Source organism: Salvelinus alpinus, chromosome 26, assembly GCF_045679555.1.
Source record: "Salvelinus alpinus chromosome 26, SLU_Salpinus.1, whole genome shotgun sequence".
Taxonomy (NCBI): domain Eukaryota; kingdom Metazoa; phylum Chordata; class Actinopteri; order Salmoniformes; family Salmonidae; genus Salvelinus; species Salvelinus alpinus.
The window spans coordinates 15307208-15324941 of NC_092111.1; the positions used below are offsets into that span (position 1 = coordinate 15307208).

At 45.3% G+C, this 17734-nt stretch overlaps 1 protein-coding gene across 1 annotated transcript; it reads right to left on the reverse strand.

Annotated features, from left to right (window-relative positions):
* Positions 1 to 100: 100 nt before the first annotated feature.
* On the reverse strand, positions 101 to 9475 carry LOC139554324 (probable serine/threonine-protein kinase clkA). The gene is made up of 18 exons (XM_071367080.1): positions 9426 to 9475; positions 7775 to 7981; positions 7028 to 7177; positions 5915 to 6061; positions 5201 to 5293; positions 4580 to 4660; positions 4262 to 4396; positions 3905 to 3985; positions 3284 to 3391; positions 2984 to 3118; positions 2609 to 2689; positions 2291 to 2425; positions 1934 to 2014; positions 1313 to 1420; positions 1058 to 1147; positions 729 to 872; positions 372 to 452; positions 101 to 221 (listed from the first exon to the last, which is right to left on the reverse strand). The coding sequence occupies exons 1-18, from the start codon at positions 9473 to 9475 to the stop codon at positions 101 to 103; spliced, it is 2028 nt and encodes a 675-aa protein (XP_071223181.1).
* Between the last annotated feature and the right edge of the window lie 8259 nt (positions 9476 to 17734).

Consider the following 17734-nt stretch of genomic DNA (forward strand, 5'->3'; position numbering starts at 1 on the left):
TGTTGCTGTAGGGGCTGCAGTAGTGCTTTTGGAAGCAGCTACAGTTGGTGTTGTTGGAGCTTCTGCAGTTGTAGTGGTCGTTGGAGATACAGTTGTTGTACTAGCTGCTGTTGTGGTTGCTGTAGGAGCTACAGTTGTGGTTGTCGTAGGGGCTGCAGAAGTGGTTGAGGAAGCAGCTACAATTGGTGTTGTAGGAGCTGCCGTTGTAGTTGTCGTAGTAGCTGCAGAAGTGGTTGTGGAAGCAGCTACAGTTGTTGAAACCACTGCATTTGTAGTGGTCGTTGGAGCTACAGTTGTTGTACTAGTTGCTGTTGTGGTTCCTGTAGGAGCTACAGTTGTGGTTGTCGTAGGAGTTAAAATGGTAGTTGTACCTGCAGTTGTGATTGGCGTTGTAGGAGCTGCAGTTGTTGTAGTAGGAGCTGCAGTTGTCAAAGAGGATGTGGTCGTAGGTGCTATAGTTGTTGTAGAAGAAGCTTCAGTTGTGGTTGCAGTAGGGGCTGCAGTGGTGCTTGTGGAAGCAGCTTCAGTTGTTGTTGTAGGAACTGCTGCAGTTGTTGTGGCCGTAGGAGCTACAGTGGTTGTAGTAGGAGCTGTTGATGTGGTTATTGTAGAAGGATCTTCATTTCTGGTTACAGTAGGGGCTGCTGTAGTGGTTGAGGAAGCAGCTACAGTTGCTGTTGTTGGAGCTGCTGCAGTTGCAGTGGTTGTAGCAGCTACAGTTGTTGTACCAGCTGCTGTTGTGGTTGCTGTAGGAGTTAAAATGGTAGTAGGACCTGCAGTTGTGATTGGCGTTGTAGGAGCTACTGCTGTTGTAGTAGGAGCTACAGTTGTCGAAGGGGAGGTTGTTGTGGTTGTCGTAGGTGCTATAGTTGCTGTAGAAGAAGCTTCAGTTGTGGTTGCATCAAGGGCTGCAGTAGTGGTTGGAGTTAAAATGGTAGTTGTACCTGCAGTTGTGATTGGCGTTGTAGGAGCTGCAGTTGTTGTAGTAGGAGCTGCAGTTGTCCAATCGGATGTGGTTCTGTTGTGGTTGCTGTAGGAGTTAAAATGGTAGTAGGACCTGCAGTTGTGTTTGGCGTTGTAGGAGCTACTGCTGTTGTAGTAGGAGCTACAGTTGTCGAAGGGGAGGTTGTTGTGGTTGACGTAGGTGCTATAGTTGTTGTAGAAGAAGCTTCAGTTGTGGTTGCATCAAGGGCTGCAGTAGTGGTTGTGGAAGAAGCTTCAGTTGTGGTTACAGTTGGAGTTGGAGTTGTAGGAGCTGCTGTTGTGGTTGTCGTAGTAGCTGCATCAGTTGTGGTGGTCGCAGGTTCTACACTTATTGTCGTAGTAGAAGCTGTAGTTTTGATTGGCGTTGTTGGAGCTACAGTTGTTGTAGTTGGAGCTGCAGTTGTCGAAGGGGATGTTGTTGTGGTTGACGTAGGTGCTATAGTTGTTGTAGAAGAAGCTTCAGTTGTGGTTGCAGTAAGGACTGCGGTAGTAGTTGTGGAAGCAGCTACAGTTGTTGTTGTTGGAGCCGCTGCATTTGTTGTAGTCGTAGCGGCTACAGTTGTTGTAGAAGAAGCTTCAGTTGTGGTTGCAGTAGGGGCTGCAGAAGTGGTTGTGGAAGCAGCTACAGTTGTTGGAGCCGCTGCATTTGTAGTGGTCGTTGGAGCTACAGTTGTTGTACTAGTTGCTGTTGTGGTTACTGTAGGAGCTACAGTTGTGGTTGTCGTAGGGGCTGCAGAAGTGGTTGAGGAAGCAGCTACAATTGGTGTTGTAGGAGCTGCCGTTGTAGTTGTCGTAGTAGCTGCAGAAGTGGTTGTGGAAGCAGCTACAGTTGTTGAAACCACTGCATTTGTAGTGGTCGTTGGAGCTACAGTTGTTGTACTAGTTGCTGTTGTGGTTCCTGTAGGAGCTACAGTTGTGGTTGTCGTAGGAGTTAAAATGGTAGTTGTACCTGCAGTTGTGATTGGCGTTGTAGGAGCTGCAGTTGTTGTAGTAGGAGCTGCAGTTGTCAAAGAGGATGTGGTCGTAGGTGCTATAGTTGTTGTAGAAGAAGCTTCAGTTGTGGTTGCAGTAGGGGCTGCAGTGGTGCTTGTGGAAGCAGCTTCAGTTGTTGTTGTAGGAACTGCTGCAGTTGTTGTGGCCGTAGGAGCTACAGTGGTTGTAGTAGGAGCTGTTGATGTGGTTATTGTAGAAGGATCTTCATTTCTGGTTACAGTAGGGGCTGCTGTAGTGGTTGAGGAAGCAGCTACAGTTGCTGTTGTTGGAGCTGCTGCAGTTGCAGTGGTTGTAGCAGCTACAGTTGTTGTACCAGCTGCTGTTGTGGTTGCTGTAGGAGTTAAAATGGTAGTAGGACCTGCAGTTGTGATTGGCGTTGTAGGAGCTACTGCTGTTGTAGTAGGAGCTACAGTTGTCGAAGGGGAGGTTGTTGTGGTTGTCGTAGGTGCTATAGTTGTTGTAGAAGAAGCTTCAGTTGTGGTTGCATCAAGGGCTGCAGTAGTGGTTGTGGAAGAAGCTTCAGTTGTGGTTGCCGTAGGGGCTGCAGTAGTGCTTGTGGAAGCAGCTACAGTTGGTGTTGTTGGAGCTGCTGCAGTTGTGGTTGAAGTATGAGTTAAAATGGTAGTTGTACCTGCAGTTGTGATTGGCGTTGTAGGAGCTGCAGTTGTTGTAGTAGGAGCTGCAGTTGTCGAAGAGGATGTGGTCGTAGGTGCTATAGTTGTTGTAGAAGAAGCTTCAGTTGTGGTTGCAGTAGGGGCTGCAGTGGTGCTTGTGGAAGCAGCTTCAGTTGTTGTTGTAGGAACTGCTGCAGTTGTTGTGGCAGTAGGAGCTACAGTGGTTGTAGTAGGAGCTGCAGTTGTCGTAGGGGATGTTGATGTGGTTATTGTAGAAGGATCTTCATTTCTGGTTACAGTAGGGACTGCTGTAGTGGTTGAGGAAGCAGCTACAGTTGCTGTTGTTGGAGCTGCTGCAGTTGCAGTGATTGTAGCGGCTACAGTTGTTGTACTAGCTTCTGTTGTGGTTGCTGTAGGAGTTAAAATGGTAGTAGGACCTGCAGTTGTGTTTGGCGTTGTAGGAGCTACTGCTGTTGTAGTAGGAGCTACAGTTGTCGAAGGGGAGGTTGTTGTGGTTGTCGTAGGTGCTATAGTTGTTGTAGAAGAAGCTTCAGTTGTGGTTGCATCAAGGGCTGCAGTAGTGGTTGTGGAAGAAGCTTCAGTTGTGGTTACAGTTGGAGTTGGAGTTGTAGGAGCTGCTGTTGTGGTTGTCGTAGTAGCTGCATCAGTTGTGGTGGTCGCAGGTTCTACACTTATTGTCGTAGTAGAAGCTGTAGTTTTGATTGGCGTTGTTGGAGCTACAGTTGTTGTAGTTGGAGCTGCAGTTGTCGAAGGGGATGTTGTTGTGGTTGACGTAGGTGCTATAGTTGTTGTAGAAGAAGCTTCAGTTGTGGTTGCAGTAAGGACTGCGGTAGTAGTTGTGGAAGCAGCTACAGTTGTTGTTGTTGGAGCCGCTGCATTTGTTGTAGTCGTAGCGGCTACAGTTGTTGTAGAAGAAGCTTCAGTTGTGGTTGCAGTAGGGGCTGCAGAAGTGGTTGTGGAAGCAGCTACAGTTGTTGGAGCCGCTGCATTTGTAGTGGTCGTTGGAGCTACAGTTGTTGTACTAGTTGCTGTTGTGGTTACTGTAGGAGCTACAGTTGTGGTTGTCGTAGGGGCTGCAGAAGTGGTTGAGGAAGCAGCTACAATTGGTGTTGTAGGAGCTGCCGTTGTAGTTGTCGTAGTAGCTGCAGAAGTGGTTGTGGAAGCAGCTACAGTTGTTGAAACCACTGCATTTGTAGTGGTCGTTGGAGCTACAGTTGTTGTACTAGTTGCTGTTGTGGTTCCTGTAGGAGCTACAGTTGTGGTTGTCGTAGGAGTTAAAATGGTAGTTGTACCTGCAGTTGTGATTGGCGTTGTAGGAGCTGCAGTTGTTGTAGTAGGAGCTGCAGTTGTCAAAGACGATGTGGTCGTAGGTGCTATAGTTGTTGTAGAAGAAGCTTCAGTTGTGGTTGCAGTAGGGGCTGCAGTGGTGCTTGTGGAAGCAGCTTCAGTTGTTGTTGTAGGAACTGCTGCAGTTGTTGTGGCCGTAGGAGCTACAGTGGTTGTAGTAGGAGCTGTTGATGTGGTTATTGTAGAAGGATCTTCATTTCTGGTTACAGTAGGGGCTGCTGTAGTGGTTGAGGAAGCAGCTACAGTTGCTGTTGTTGGAGCTGCTGCAGTTGCAGTGGTTGTAGCAGCTACAGTTGTTGTACCAGCTGCTGTTGTGGTTGCTGTAGGAGTTAAAATGGTAGTAGGACCTGCAGTTGTGATTGGCGTTGTAGGAGCTACTGCTGTTGTAGTAGGAGCTACAGTTGTCGAAGGGGAGGTTGTTGTGGTTGTCGTAGGTGCTATAGTTGTTGTAGAAGAAGCTTCAGTTGTGGTTGCATCAAGGGCTGCAGTAGTGGTTGTGGAAGAAGCTTCAGTTGTGGTTGCCGTAGGGGCTGCAGTAGTGCTTGTGGAAGCAGCTACAGTTGGTGTTGTTGGAGCTGCTGCAGTTGTGGTTGAAGTATGAGTTAAAATGGTAGTTGTACCTGCAGTTGTGATTGGCGTTGTAGGAGCTGCAGTTGTTGTAGTAGGAGCTGCAGTTGTCGAAGAGGATGTGGTCGTAGGTGCTATAGTTGTTGTAGAAGAAGCTTCAGTTGTGGTTGCAGTAGGGGCTGCAGTGGTGCTTGTGGAAGCAGCTTCAGTTGTTGTTGTAGGAACTGCTGCAGTTGTTGTGGCAGTAGGAGCTACAGTGGTTGTAGTAGGAGCTGCAGTTGTCGTAGGGGATGTTGATGTGGTTATTGTAGAAGGATCTTCATTTCTGGTTACAGTAGGGACTGCTGTAGTGGTTGAGGAAGCAGCTACAGTTGCTGTTGTTGGAGCTGCTGCAGTGATTGTAGCGGCTACAGTTGTTGTACTAGCTTCTGTTGTGGTTGCTGTAGGAGTTAAAATGGTAGTAGGACCTGCAGTTGTGATTGGTGTTGTAGGAGCTACAGTGGTTGTAAGGGATGTTGTTGTGGTTATTGTAGATGGATCTTCATTTCTGATTGCAGTAGGGACTACTGTAGTGGTTGAGGAGGCAGCTACAGTTGTTGTTGGAGCTGCTGCAGTTGTAGTGGTTGTAGTGGCTGCTGTTGTGGTTGCTGTAGGAGTTAAAATGGTATTAAGACCTGCAGGTGTGATTGGCGTCGTAGAAGCTGCAGTTGTCGAAGGGGATGTTGTTGTGGTAGTCATAGTTGCTACAGTTGTTGTAGAAGAAGCTTCTGTTGTGGTTACAGTTGGAGTTGTGGGAGCTGCTGTTGTGGTTGTCGTAGTAGCAGCATCAGTTGTGGTGGTCGCAGGTTCTACAATTATTGTCGTAGTAGAAGCTGTAGTTTTGATTGGCGTTGTTGGAGCTACAGTTGTTGTAGTTGGAGCTGCAGTTGTCGAAGGGGATGTTGTTGTGGTTGACGTAGGTGCTATAGTTGTTTTAGAAGAAGCTTCAGTTGTGGTTGCAGTAAGTACTGCGGTTGTAGTCGTTGAAGCAGCTACAGTTGTTTGTGTTGGAGCCTCTGCATTTGTTGTAGCCGTAGCGGCTACAGTTGTTGTAGAAGAAGCTTCAGTTGTGGTTGCAGTAGGGGCTGCAGAAGTGGTTGTGGAAGCAGCTACAGTTGCTGGAGCCGCTGCATTTGTAGTGGTCGTTGGAGCTACAGTTGTTGTACTAGTTGCCGTTGTGGTTCCTGTAGGAGCTACAGTTGTGGTTGCCGTAGGGGCTGCAATAGTGCTTGTTGAAGCAGCTACAGTTGGTGTTGTTGGAGCTGATGCAGTTGTAGTGGTCGTTGGAGCTCCAGTTATTGTACTAGCTGCTGTTGTGGTTGCTGTAGGAGTTAAAATGGTATTAGGACCTGCAGTTGTGATTGGCGTTGTAGAAGCTGCAGTTGTCGAAGGGGGTGTTGTTGTGGTAGTCATAGTTGCTACAGTTGTTGTAGAAGAAGCTTCTGTTGTGGTTACAGTTGGAGTTGTGGGAGCTGCTGTTGTGGTAGTGGAAGCAGCTACAGTTGGTGTTGTAGGAGCTGCTGTTGTGGTTGTCGTAGTAGCAGCATCAGTTGTGGTGGTCGCAGGTTCTACAATTATTGTCGTAGTAGAAGCTGTAGTTTTGATTGGCGTTGTTGGAGCTACAGTTGTTGTATTTGGAGCTGCAGTTGTCGAAGGGGATGTTGTTGTGGTTGACGTAGGTGCTATAGTTGTTTTAGAAGAAGCTTCAGTTGTGGTTTCAGTAAGTACTGCGGTTGTAGTCGTGGAAGCAGCTACAGTTGTTGTTGTTGGAGCCTCTGCATTTGTTGTAGTCGTAGCGGCTACAGTTGTTGTAGAAGAAGCTTCAGTTGTGGTTGCAGTAGGGGCTGCAGAAGTGGTTGTGGAAGCAGCTACAGTTGTTGGAGCCGCTGCATTTGTAGTGGTCGTTGGAGCTACAGTTGTTGTACTAGTTGCTGTTGTGGTTCCTGTAGGAGCTACAGTTGTGGTTGTCGTAGGGGCTGCAGAAGTGGTTGAGGAAGCAGCTACAGTTGGTGTTGTAGGAGCTTCCGTTGTAGTTGTTGTAGTAGCTGCAGAAGTGGTTGTGGAAGCAGCTACAGTTGTTGGAGCCGCTGCATTTGTAGTGGTCGTTGGAGCTACAGTTGTTGTACTAGTTGCTGTTGTGGTTCCTGTAGGAGCTACAGTTGTGGTTGTCGTAGGGGCTGCAGAAGTGGTTGAGGAAGCAGCTACAGTTGGTGTTGTAGGAGTTGCCGTTGTAGTTGTCGTACCTGCATCATTTGCAGGACCTACAATTATTGTCGTAGTAGAAGCTGCAGTTGTTGTCTTAGCAGCTGCTGTTGTGCTTGCTATATTAGCTGAAGTTGTTGTTGTATGAGCTGCAGTTGTTGTTGCTGTAGGGGCTGCAGTAGTGGTTTTGGAAGCAGCTACAGTTGGTGTTGTTGGAGCTTCTGCAGTTGTAGTGGTCGTTGGAGATACAGTTGTTGTACTAGCTGCTGTTGTGGTTGCTGTAGGAGCTACAGTTGTGGTTGTCGTAGGAGTTAAAATGGTAGTTGTACCTGCAGTTGTGATTGGCGTTGCAGGAGCTGCAGTTGTTGTAGTAGGAGCTGCAGTTGTCGAAGAGGATGTGGTCGTAGGTGCTATAGTTGTTGTAGAAGAAGCTTCAGTTGTGGTTGCAATAGGAGCTGCAGTGGTGCTTGTGGAAGCAGCTTCAGTTGTTGTTGTAGGAACTGCTGCAGTTGTTGTGGCCGTAGGAGGTACAGTGGTTGTAGTAGGAGCTGCAGTTGTCGTAGGGGATGTTGATGTGGTTATTGTAGAAGGATCTTCAGTTCTGGTTGCAGTATGGGCTGCTGTAGTGGTTGTGGAAGCAGCTACATTTGGTGTTGTAGGAGCTGCTGTTGTGGTTGTCGTAGTAGATTCAGCAGTTGTAGTGGTCGCAGGATCTACAATTATTGTTTTTGTAGAAGCTGCAGTTGTTGCCGTAGGTGGTATTGTTGTGCTTGTTGTAGATGTCGTAGAAGCTGCAGTGATTGTCAACGCAGCTGCTGTTGTGCTTGCTATAGTAGCTAAAGTTGTTGTTGTAGGAGCTGCAGTTGTTTTTGCAGCAGGGGCTGGTGTAGTGGTTGTGGAAGCAGCTACAGTTGGTGTCGTTGGAGCTGCTGTTGTGGTTGTTGTAGTAGCTTCAGCAGTTGTAGTGGTCGCATGATCTACAATTTTTGCTGTAGTAGAAGCTGCACTTGTTGCTGTATGGGGTTTTGTGGGGCTTGTTGTAGATGTCGTTGAAGCTGCAGTGATTGTCGTAGCAGCTGCTGTTGTGCTTGAAAAAGTACCTAAAGTTGTTGTTGAAGGAGCTGCAGTTGTTGTTGTTGCAGTAGGGGCTGCTGTAGTGGTTCTGGAAGCAGATACAGGTTTTGTTGTAGGAGCTCCAGTTGTTGTAGTAGAAGCTGCAGTTGTGGGAATTGTATGAGCTGCAGTTTTCTTAGGGGATGTTGTGGTTATTGCAGAAGGAGCTTCAGTTCTGGTTTCTGTAGGAACTGCTGTAGTGGTTGTGGAAGCAGCTACAGTTGTTGTTGTAGGAGTTCCTGCAGTTTTGATGGTCGTAGGAGCTACAGTTGTTGTAGTAGAAGCTGCAATTCCGGGGGTTGTAGGAGCTACAGTTGTGATTTCTGTAGGAGTTACTATGGTGGTAGGACCTGCAGTTGTGATTGGCGTTGTAGGGGCTACAGTTGTTGTTGTAGGAGCTGCAGTTGCCGAAGGGGATGCTACAATCGTAGGTGCTACAGTTGTTGTCGAAGAAGCTTCAGTTGTGGTTGCAGTATGGGAGGCTTTAGTGGTTGAGGAAGCAGCTACAGTAGTTGTTGTTGAAGCTGCTGTTGTGGTTTTCATAGTAGCTGCAGCAGTTGTAATGGTAACAGGATCTAGAGTTATTGTCATAGGAGCTGCTCTTTTTGTCGTAGGAGCAACAATTTTTGTTATACTAGCTAAAGTAGGAGCTGCAGTTGTTGTTGCAGTATTGGGTACAGTAGTGGTGGTGGAAGCACCTACAGTTGTTGTTATAGGAGCTGCTGCAGTTGTAGTTGTCATAGGAGCTCCAGTTGTTGTAGTAGGAGCTGCAATTGTCATAGGGGATGTTGTTGTGGTTGTTGTAGAAGGATCTTCAGTTCTGGTTGCAGTTGTTGTAGGAGCTACAGTTGTTGTAGGAGCTGCTGCAGTTGTTGTAGTCGTAGGAGCTCCAGTTGTTGTGGTTATCGTAGAATGATCTTCAGGTCTGGTTGCAGTATGGGCTGCTGTAGTGGTTGAGGAAGCAGCTACAGTTGGTGTTGTAGGAGCTGCTGTTGTGCTGGCTATAGTACCTAAAGTTGTTGTTGTAGGAGCTGCAGTTGTTGTTGCAGTAGAGGCTCTGATAGCTGTTGTGGAAGCAGCTCTAGTTGGTGTTGTAGGAGCTGCAACAGTTGTAGTGGTCGTAGGAGCTCCAGTTGTTGTTGTAGGAGCTGCTTTTGTGGTTGTTGTAGTAGCTTCAGCAGTTGTAGTGGTCGCAGGACCTACAATTATTTTCTTAGTAGAAGCTGCAGGTTTTACCGTATTGGGTATTTTTGGGTTTGTTATTGTAGTTAAAGTTGTTTTTGTAGGAGCTGCAGTTGTTTTAGTAGCTGCAGATCTCGTTGGCGTAGTAGCTGCTTTAGTTGTGCTGGTCAAATGAGCTTCATGTTTTTCATGTTTTTTACAAGGAGGTGCAGTTGTGGTTGTGGTATGGGTATGGGTATGGGTATGGGCTGCTTTTCTGGTTTTGGAAGCAGCTCGGGTTGGTGTCATAGGAGGCGCTTTTCTGGTTGTCGTACGAGCTAAAGTGGTCCTAGATGCTGCAGTTGTGGTTGTTAAAGCACCTACTGTAGAAGGAGCTGCTCTTCTGGACGCTGTGGTTGTTGTCGAAACTCCATGGATATTCCAGAATACGAACACTGATTTATGAGATGAATGGTTAGTATAGTATCGATTTTTCTACTCTTACTCTTTAACAGCCGAGTGCAGTATGTTATAAATTCCACTTATTTTCAAGTAAACAAAATAATTATTATGTGTAGCCACTCTCCTTATTGATTTTGAAGTACATTAGGTAACACTTTACTGTAGGTGTCGTTATGTATGCTTTCAGAAATCCTTCATAACATCTATATAACACCTAATGTAATTTGTCATAATCAGTCATAAGTAGTCCCGCATGAAATTATGTTAAAGCCTTCATAATAACTTCATAAGCACTACATAAATGTGTTAAGAACCATCTATGACTGTATGTCATGCTTTATAAGGTTTTATAAATGTGGCATAACTCTGTGACATAATTACCAATGCCAAATGTGACGTAACCCACTACATTGCATTCGGAAAGTTCAGACCCCTTGACTCTTTCCACATTTTGTTAGGTTACATCCTTATTCTAAACTGGATTAAATTGTTTTTTCCCCACTCATCAATCTACACACAACACAACCTGCAAAAACAGGTTTTTAGACATTTTTGCTAATTTATAACAAATAAAAACTGAAATTTCACATTTACCAAAGAATTCAGACCCTTTACTCAGTACTTTGTTGAAGCACCTTTGGGAGCGATTACATCCTTGAGTCTTCTTGGGTATGAATCTACAAGTTTGGCACACCTGTATTTGGGGAGTTTCTCCCATTCTTCTTTGCAGATCCTCTCAAGCTCTGTCAGGTTGGATGGGGAGAGTCGCTGCACAGCTATTTATATGTCTCTCCAGAGATGTTTTGATCGGGTTCAAGTCCAGGCTCTGGCTGGGCCACTCAAGGACATTCAAAGACTGTAAGGATCGACGCTGGTAGAGACGAGAAGCAGGTACAGGGAGTGAACATTTAATTATCAACTGACTTGGAACAGGACAGGACAGCGTCTGGACATGAACACATAATGACATTAATGCTAACACAGGGAACAAGCGGGGGAGCAGACAGTCATAGACGGAGCGATCAACAAAGGGAAGAAGTCCAGGTGAGTCCAATGAGCGCAGCTGCGCGTATTGATGGTGACAGGTGTGCTTAATGAAGGGCAGCCTGGTGCACTCGAGCACCAGAGAGGGAGAGCGGGAGCAGGCGTGACAGAGACTTGTCCCAAAGGCACTCCTGTGTGTTCTTGGCTGTGTGCTTAGGGTCGTTGTCCTGTTGGAAGGTGAACCTTGGCCCCAGTCTGAGGTCCTGAGCGCTTTGGAGCAGGTTTTCATCAAGGATCTCTCTGTACTTTGCTCCGTTCATCTTTCCCTCAATCCTGACTAGTCTCCCAGTCCCTGCCGCTGAAAAACGTCCCTACAGCATGATGCTGCCACCACCATGCTTCACATTAGGGATGGTGACAGGTTTCCACCAAACGTGATACTTGGCATTCAGGCCAAGGAGTTCAATCTTGGTTTCATCAGATCAGAGAATCTTGTTTCTCATGGTCTGAGTCTTTAGGTACCTTTTGGTAAACTCCAAGTGGGCTGTCATGTACCTTTTACTGAGGAATTGCTTCCGTCTGGCCACTCTACCATAAAGGCCTGATTGGTGGAGTGCTTCAGAGATGGCTGTCCTTCTGGAAGCTTCTCCCATCTCCACAGAGGAACTCTGGAGCTCTGTCAGAGTGAACATTGGGTTCTTGGTCACCTCCCTGACCAAGTCCCTTCTCCCCCAATTGCTCAGTTTGGCTAGGCTTCCAGCTCTAAGGCCAGTGCCTTAGACCACCAGTGCTAGCTGTGCTAGCTGTGCCACCAGAGATTCTGGGTTCGAGCCCAGGCTCTGCCACAACCGGGAGTTCCATGGGGCGACGCACAATTGGCCCATTGTCGTCCGGGTTAGGGAGGGTTTGGCCGGCAAGGATATCCTTGTCTCATCGTGCACTAGCGACTCCTGAGGCGGGCCGGGTGCAGTGCACGCTGACGAGGTCGCCAGGTGTACGGTGTTTCCTCTGACACATTGATGTGGCTGGCTTCCGGGTTGTATGTGCGTTGTGTCAAGAAGCAGTGCGGCTAGGTTGGGTTGTGTTTCGGAGGACGCATGGCTCTCGACCTTCACCTTACCCGAGTCCGTACGGGAGTTGCAGCGATGAGACAAGACTGTAACTAAAAACTTGAGCCTTACTTATAATTCAGTACTACACAAATTGGTTTAAATATTTATTTACTAGCTAATTAAATGGGAACACAGGATAAGCACACACACTCTGCACCGGTTATTGACTGGAGACTATGCTGAAAACAGGTCCCTAGCGGAATGACAACAACATGGATGCTTATTGAAGAGGAGATGGAGAGGGAGAGAGAGGGACAGAGACACTTAACATTGCCACATTTAGAAACTACTCTCACCTACAATAACCATATACTTTGCACACGAACCACCGGACGCTTTGAGCAAGAAATCATGAATGTATTTACGTGAAATGCCTGGGTTCGCCGGGGATCTCTCGGTGAATGGGGCAGCCTTGGAAAGGAGGTTGGGCCTTTTTGCGGCACACTTGTAAGGCTCTAATTGTCCGAAATGGTTCCAACAACTCTTCTACTGTTGTCCTTCTTCGTAGTTGTCCGGTATCCGGTGACTTGTCGTGTAGTCCTGAACAGAACTACAGAATAGATTTTCCATCCATTCGCTCTTGAAGATGCTTCTTTGAAGATAGGCTAGCCAGCCGTATCGATGGTTCCCCAGTGGGGTGATAAGAGTAGCCTGATACGATGGTTTGAGCAGAGCAACAGGAGGGTCCTAAATAAATGTGCTTTCAAAGATACTTCACTTAAAACAGCTAATCAGCTGTACCAGTGATTGTCCGGGAATTGATTTTATAATTTCCACCTCGTGTTGAGATTCAAAGTTCAAACAATTTTAAACATGTAGCTGCCACGTCATGCTTTTTCTGTGTTAATTTGTTATTTTACTCAGTAAGATCACTCCTATAGAATTTTTGGGTCACTCCCACGAAGACCAACTTTGAATGGTTGATATCCCATGCTTATATGTGCTTTGTGCACAATAGTCTGAGGACGACCTTAACCAGGCAACACTTACTGAAAGTCCCCAACATAAGGAAAGTAAAAGTGGCTTTTCCTGTGGAGCTAAGTGATCCTCAGTACAAAAACACGCACACAACAACATATAAACAGCCATGGCGTGTGGTGCTTGGCCCAGTCAGATCTTTGGCACATTCACACTCTCCCCCCTGAAAGACCAACCACAGGATGTAATCAAGCCCTGGTCTCCAGCATGGTAACAGAAGAGGAATACCTGGTGCGGTGTCTCAGTTTGGACTATTCCAAATCATTTTGGCTCTGACACACACACAAACACAAGCTTTGCAGGTCCATCAACCCTTTTAAATACCTCTCACTGCCTACAGTAACCTGTGGATCATCAGAGTACCTTCACAAATGAACAAAATGTTAATAACCTATTTATTGACATGTTATGTGGTGTCCTGTAATACTTAATTTGAAGTGATCACCTTCGGTCATTCATAACATATTTTCTTAAAGACTCTATATCGCATGATGGCGTTATGTGTATAGTCTTCATGAAGGTGTTATCAATGACCGAAGGTGTCTGAATTTGTGATGAAGCTGTACTTACTTTAAAGTCAGACTCCTTTGGTCATTCATAACACATACCTAAATGCCTTATATCATATGATGATGTACCTACTATGAAGTCAGCCACCTTTGGTCATTCATAAGACATATAGTACCAGTAAAAAGTTTGAACATACCTACTCATTCAAGGGTTTTTCTTTATTTTTACAATTTACAATGTAGAATAATAGTGAAGACATCAAAACTATGAAATAACAAATATGGAATCATGTAGTAAGCAAAAAAGTGTTAAAAAAAATCAAAATATAGTTTTACTACGCAATCCAATTTTTTTAAACGCTGCGTTAGACAGGATTACCTAGACATACTGACCAGCTCAAATAGACAGAAGCCTGCTATATGGCAGACCAATTCAAACTCATCTCTCGGCATGTCCAGCCCACTCATTATCTCAGCCAATCATGGCTAGCGGGAAGGTTGCTGACTTTTTCTGTGGCTTTACCAACTAACCTTGTAATTTAACAATTGTATTCGTATTTATAGATGGCATACAAGTTTGTTATTAAGACACATGAAAGTTTACATGTTAGAGAAGGCATTTCTGCCAGAAAACGCATTTTAATAAATTAATACAAGTTTACGTTCAAACGGCTCTCCTGTGAAGTAGTGACCCACTACATACGCCTAGTTTCCTAAAATGGGTCACACGTCTTTTACATACAGTTGAAGTCGGAAGTTTACATACACTTAGGTTGGAATCATTAAAACTCGTTTTTCAACCACTCCACAAATTTCTTGTTAATAAACTATAGTTTTGGCAAGTCCATTAGGACATCTACTTTCTGCATGACACAAGTCATTTTTGCAACAATTGTTTACAGACAGATTATTTAACTTATAATTACATACACTAAGTTGACCTTGCCTTGAAACAGCTTGGAAAATTCCAGAAAATGATGTCATGGCTTTAGAAGCTTCTGATAGACTAATTGACATCATTTGAGTCAATTGGAGGTGTACCTGTGGATGTATTTCAAAGCCTACCTTCAAACTCAGTGCTTCTTTGCTTGACATTACATAACAATAACAAAATTATTGTAGACCCCCAAAAGTCTGGTTCTTCATTGGGAGGTACCACATTCTGAAGGTACCACATTCATCGTGGAAAAACGATGTGAACCATTTCCCTGTTTGACCTGTAGTTGTTATGGATATTATGACTCTACAGTGCGCTTCTGAACACTGTATGCTGGAAAAACTCGGTTTGTTATTTTTAACTAAAACATAACCAATCTTTGTTAATCATAAATACCGAACGTGTTTTTGCATGGATTCCACATCGCGGTTAACTTTTACCAGCTAGGACCACTCTCTCTTGTCCCGGAATCTCGCTCCACGGTGGATGGAAAGTGTTTTTTCTCTCTGGAAAAGTTCGGCAAAAAGCTGGCTTTAGGCTAAAAACAAACTGCTAACTGCTAGCCTCCGGGCCCAAACCCACCTATCTCTCATGGCTTCGCTCACCCCTGGATGTACCACCTGCCAGTACCTGAGCCAGAGAGTCGCTGAGCTGGAGGGGAGAGTATCTGTCTTGCGCCAGATCAAGGAGGACGAAGAACTCCTGGACTCCATGGTTATACAAACCACCTCCAAAATCGACGACGTCACCTGCCCCTGGCTCGGCACCTCCACTTCTGGGGAGCCTGTAACTGAGAAACTCCATTCGGTTCCCTTAAATGAGCCATGGCCCAGACTAGGAGCTAAACCGAAGGGCCTGGTCTGTTCCACCCCTTCTACTCCGCCTCAGGATGCCTGGATTGCTGTCCGGGGAGGAAAGCACTCCAGGAAACGGAATCCATCAAATGTTTCGGAGGTGCTACAATTGGGGAGGAGATTCAAGGTCCTGGAAGACCTGGAAGTGCATTCCAATCATACTGTACAGGGTCCCTCCGCTTCATCTCTACTGCTGCCATCTCACTCTCAGGTGGAAGTGTCCAAGCACACTCATCTGCGCTCCTTGCCTGCCACTAGGTCGTCAGTCTCAGCTGCTAGCCCCCCTCAACCTGCTAGGAGGCAGATCACCCGGGAGAGGCCCCGTCATTTACCCAATAAACCCATCTGTAGTCCTTCCGTTCTCGTGGTGGGTTCATCCATGGTCCGAAACGTTTCAATCCGGAAAGCTGAGACCTTCTGCTACCCTGGCGCTAGGATCTCTGACCTAGATTCCATGCTACCGCTACTTATTAGCAAGCACTCCGCCGCTTCAACTGTCATTGTCCATTTTGGGTCAAATGACATTAAACTCCAGCAGTCAGAGAAATTGAGAGACGATTTTAAAACATTGATAAATACGCTGCTGGAATCTGGGAAGCAGTGTGTTGTTTCCGGTCCATTTCCATCCCCACGCTACACGGATATGGTTTTTAGTCGTATTCGCCAATTACACACCTGGCTTAAGGGATACTGCTGCACGATGGGAATTCCTTTTGTGGATAACTTTGCAGCTTTTACAGACCGACCAGGTCTATTTCTTCGGGACAATTTACATCTTAACAGGTATGGCTCCAGCATCCTCTCCACCAACATGTCTCTTACTCTTGCCTCATGTAGAGCCTTTGATACCTGACGTTGTGTATTCTCGGGGGTTGACTTTTGGGATTGTACGCTCCCCTATCAGACTATGTTCAATGCTCCTCTCCCAGTTTCATTAATTAGTTCCTCAATTGCAAATATGGAACAAACTACAGTTAACAACCTTCCTGCAATTCCTAGATTATTGTCCAATCACCGTATTGCGAATACTACTCACATGCAGAGAGGTATTGTTAGTAGTAATCTTGTCCCCATAAAATTGAGCTCTGTCAATAGCTCGAAAATGGTTTATTGCTCATCCAGTGCAGCTTCAGGTGCTACCTTGGATACTCCATCTGATATGAATTCCCGTAGCAATGGTATTGGAATAATTCATTTGAATGCTAGAAGCCTGATCCAAAAGTTGGACTTTATTGAAATTCTGGTCTCACAATCAAATGTTGACGTTCTGATTGTATCTGAATCGTGGCTGTGTGATTCTGTGCCAGATTCAGATGTTCAGTTGATTGGATACAATATTTATAGAACTGATAGAGTTGGTAGAGGTGGTGGTATTGCGATTTATGTTAAATGCTGCTTAAATGTTTCTGTGTCCATATCAACCTCTGTCTTAAAGCAATATGAATGTCTAGTTTTAAACGTGGTACTTGGTAATAATGCTCATTTAACTCTAGCAGGGGTATATCGCCCCCCCTCAGCTCCTCCTTGTACTCTATGCAAATTATCTGATATACTGTCTAATTATGCAAACTCTGAATTACTGATTTTGGGAGATTTTAACCTGGATTGGCTCTCACCAGTATCCGATAAATTAAAAGGCATTTGTACTGAGCTAAATCTAACTCAGCTGATAACTAAACCAACCCGTCCCAACTTTAAGAACCCAGTAAAATCCACTCTACTAGACATTATTCTAACAAATACCCCCCATAAATACACAGCCAGTGGGGTTTTTGCAAATGATATCAGTGACCACTGCCCTATTGCTTGTATTAGAGATACCAGGCTGAAACACTCTGATCCCTGTATAATCTCTAAGAGAAATTATAAACATTTCTCACAGCAAGCTTTTATCCTTGACTTATATCACTCTGAGCTTTTATCCACTTGCTGCTTTCTGGACCCGGTTTTAGCCCTTGCTTTTTTCTCTTCTATTGTTACCTCTATGTCTGATAAACATGCCCCGCTTAAGAATCACAGAGTAAGAAACCGAACCAGTTCTTGGTTCTCTCCTGAATTGTCAGGTCTTTTCCTGCAAAAGAATCGGGCCTGGGCCTTGGCGAGGAAAACAGGTACTCCAGCTGATTGGCTGTTTTTTAGGCAATTGAGAAATAAATGTACTGCAGCTGTCAAAAAGGCAAAATCAAATTACTTCCTTAATGCTATGACAGATTCTGCAGGAGATCCTGCAAAATTCTGGAAAACCGTTAATTCACTGAAACGGGGGAATTCTGCTGTTTCTCTTCCTAAGCAAATTACCTCAGACTTCTGTATTCTAACTGAAAAAAATGATATTTGTGATGCTTTTAATAAGCATTTCATCTCTGCTGGTTTTTTATTTGAAAGGAAAAGTGGACTTTGTGGTACTGGCCAGTTAGTTGATTTTTCGTCTTGCTTTTCAACCGTTACTCTGAAAAATGGTAACCCTGTTTTTAGTTTCCAGAAAATAACTGAAGCAGAGGTTCTAATTGCCCTGTGTGCCATTGATACTAAGAAATCCTTAGGCGCTGACAATTTAGACCCGTACTTACTTAAGTGTGCTGCACCTATTTTTGCTGGTTCAGTAACACACATTTTTAATCTAACATTAAGCACAGGAAATATCCCTAAGGTGTGGAAAGCAGCTTTTGTTCTGCCATTACATAAGGGAGGTGACGGTAGTGATTTGGATAACTATCGACCCATCTCTAGGCTCCCTTGTCTGGTAAAGATTCTAGAATCTATAGTCAACAAACAGTTACAATCTTTTCTTTCTGCTAACAGTATTCTTAGTACCAATCAATCTGGTTTTAGATCTAAACACAGTACCACATCGGCC

Coding starts and splice junctions, on each gene's coding strand:
- LOC139554324 (XM_071367080.1), bottom strand. CDS start 9,475: ATGGAGTTTCGACAACAACCACAGCGTCCAGAAGAGCAGCTCCTTCTA. Junction 7,982..9,425: donor GAAGAGCAGCTCCTTCTACA/GTAGGTGCTTTA, acceptor CCACAACTGCAG/CTTCTACTACAACAACTGGA. Junction 222..371: donor AACGCCAATCACAACTGCAG/GTACAACTACCA, acceptor CCACTTCTGCAG/CTACTACGACAACTACAACG.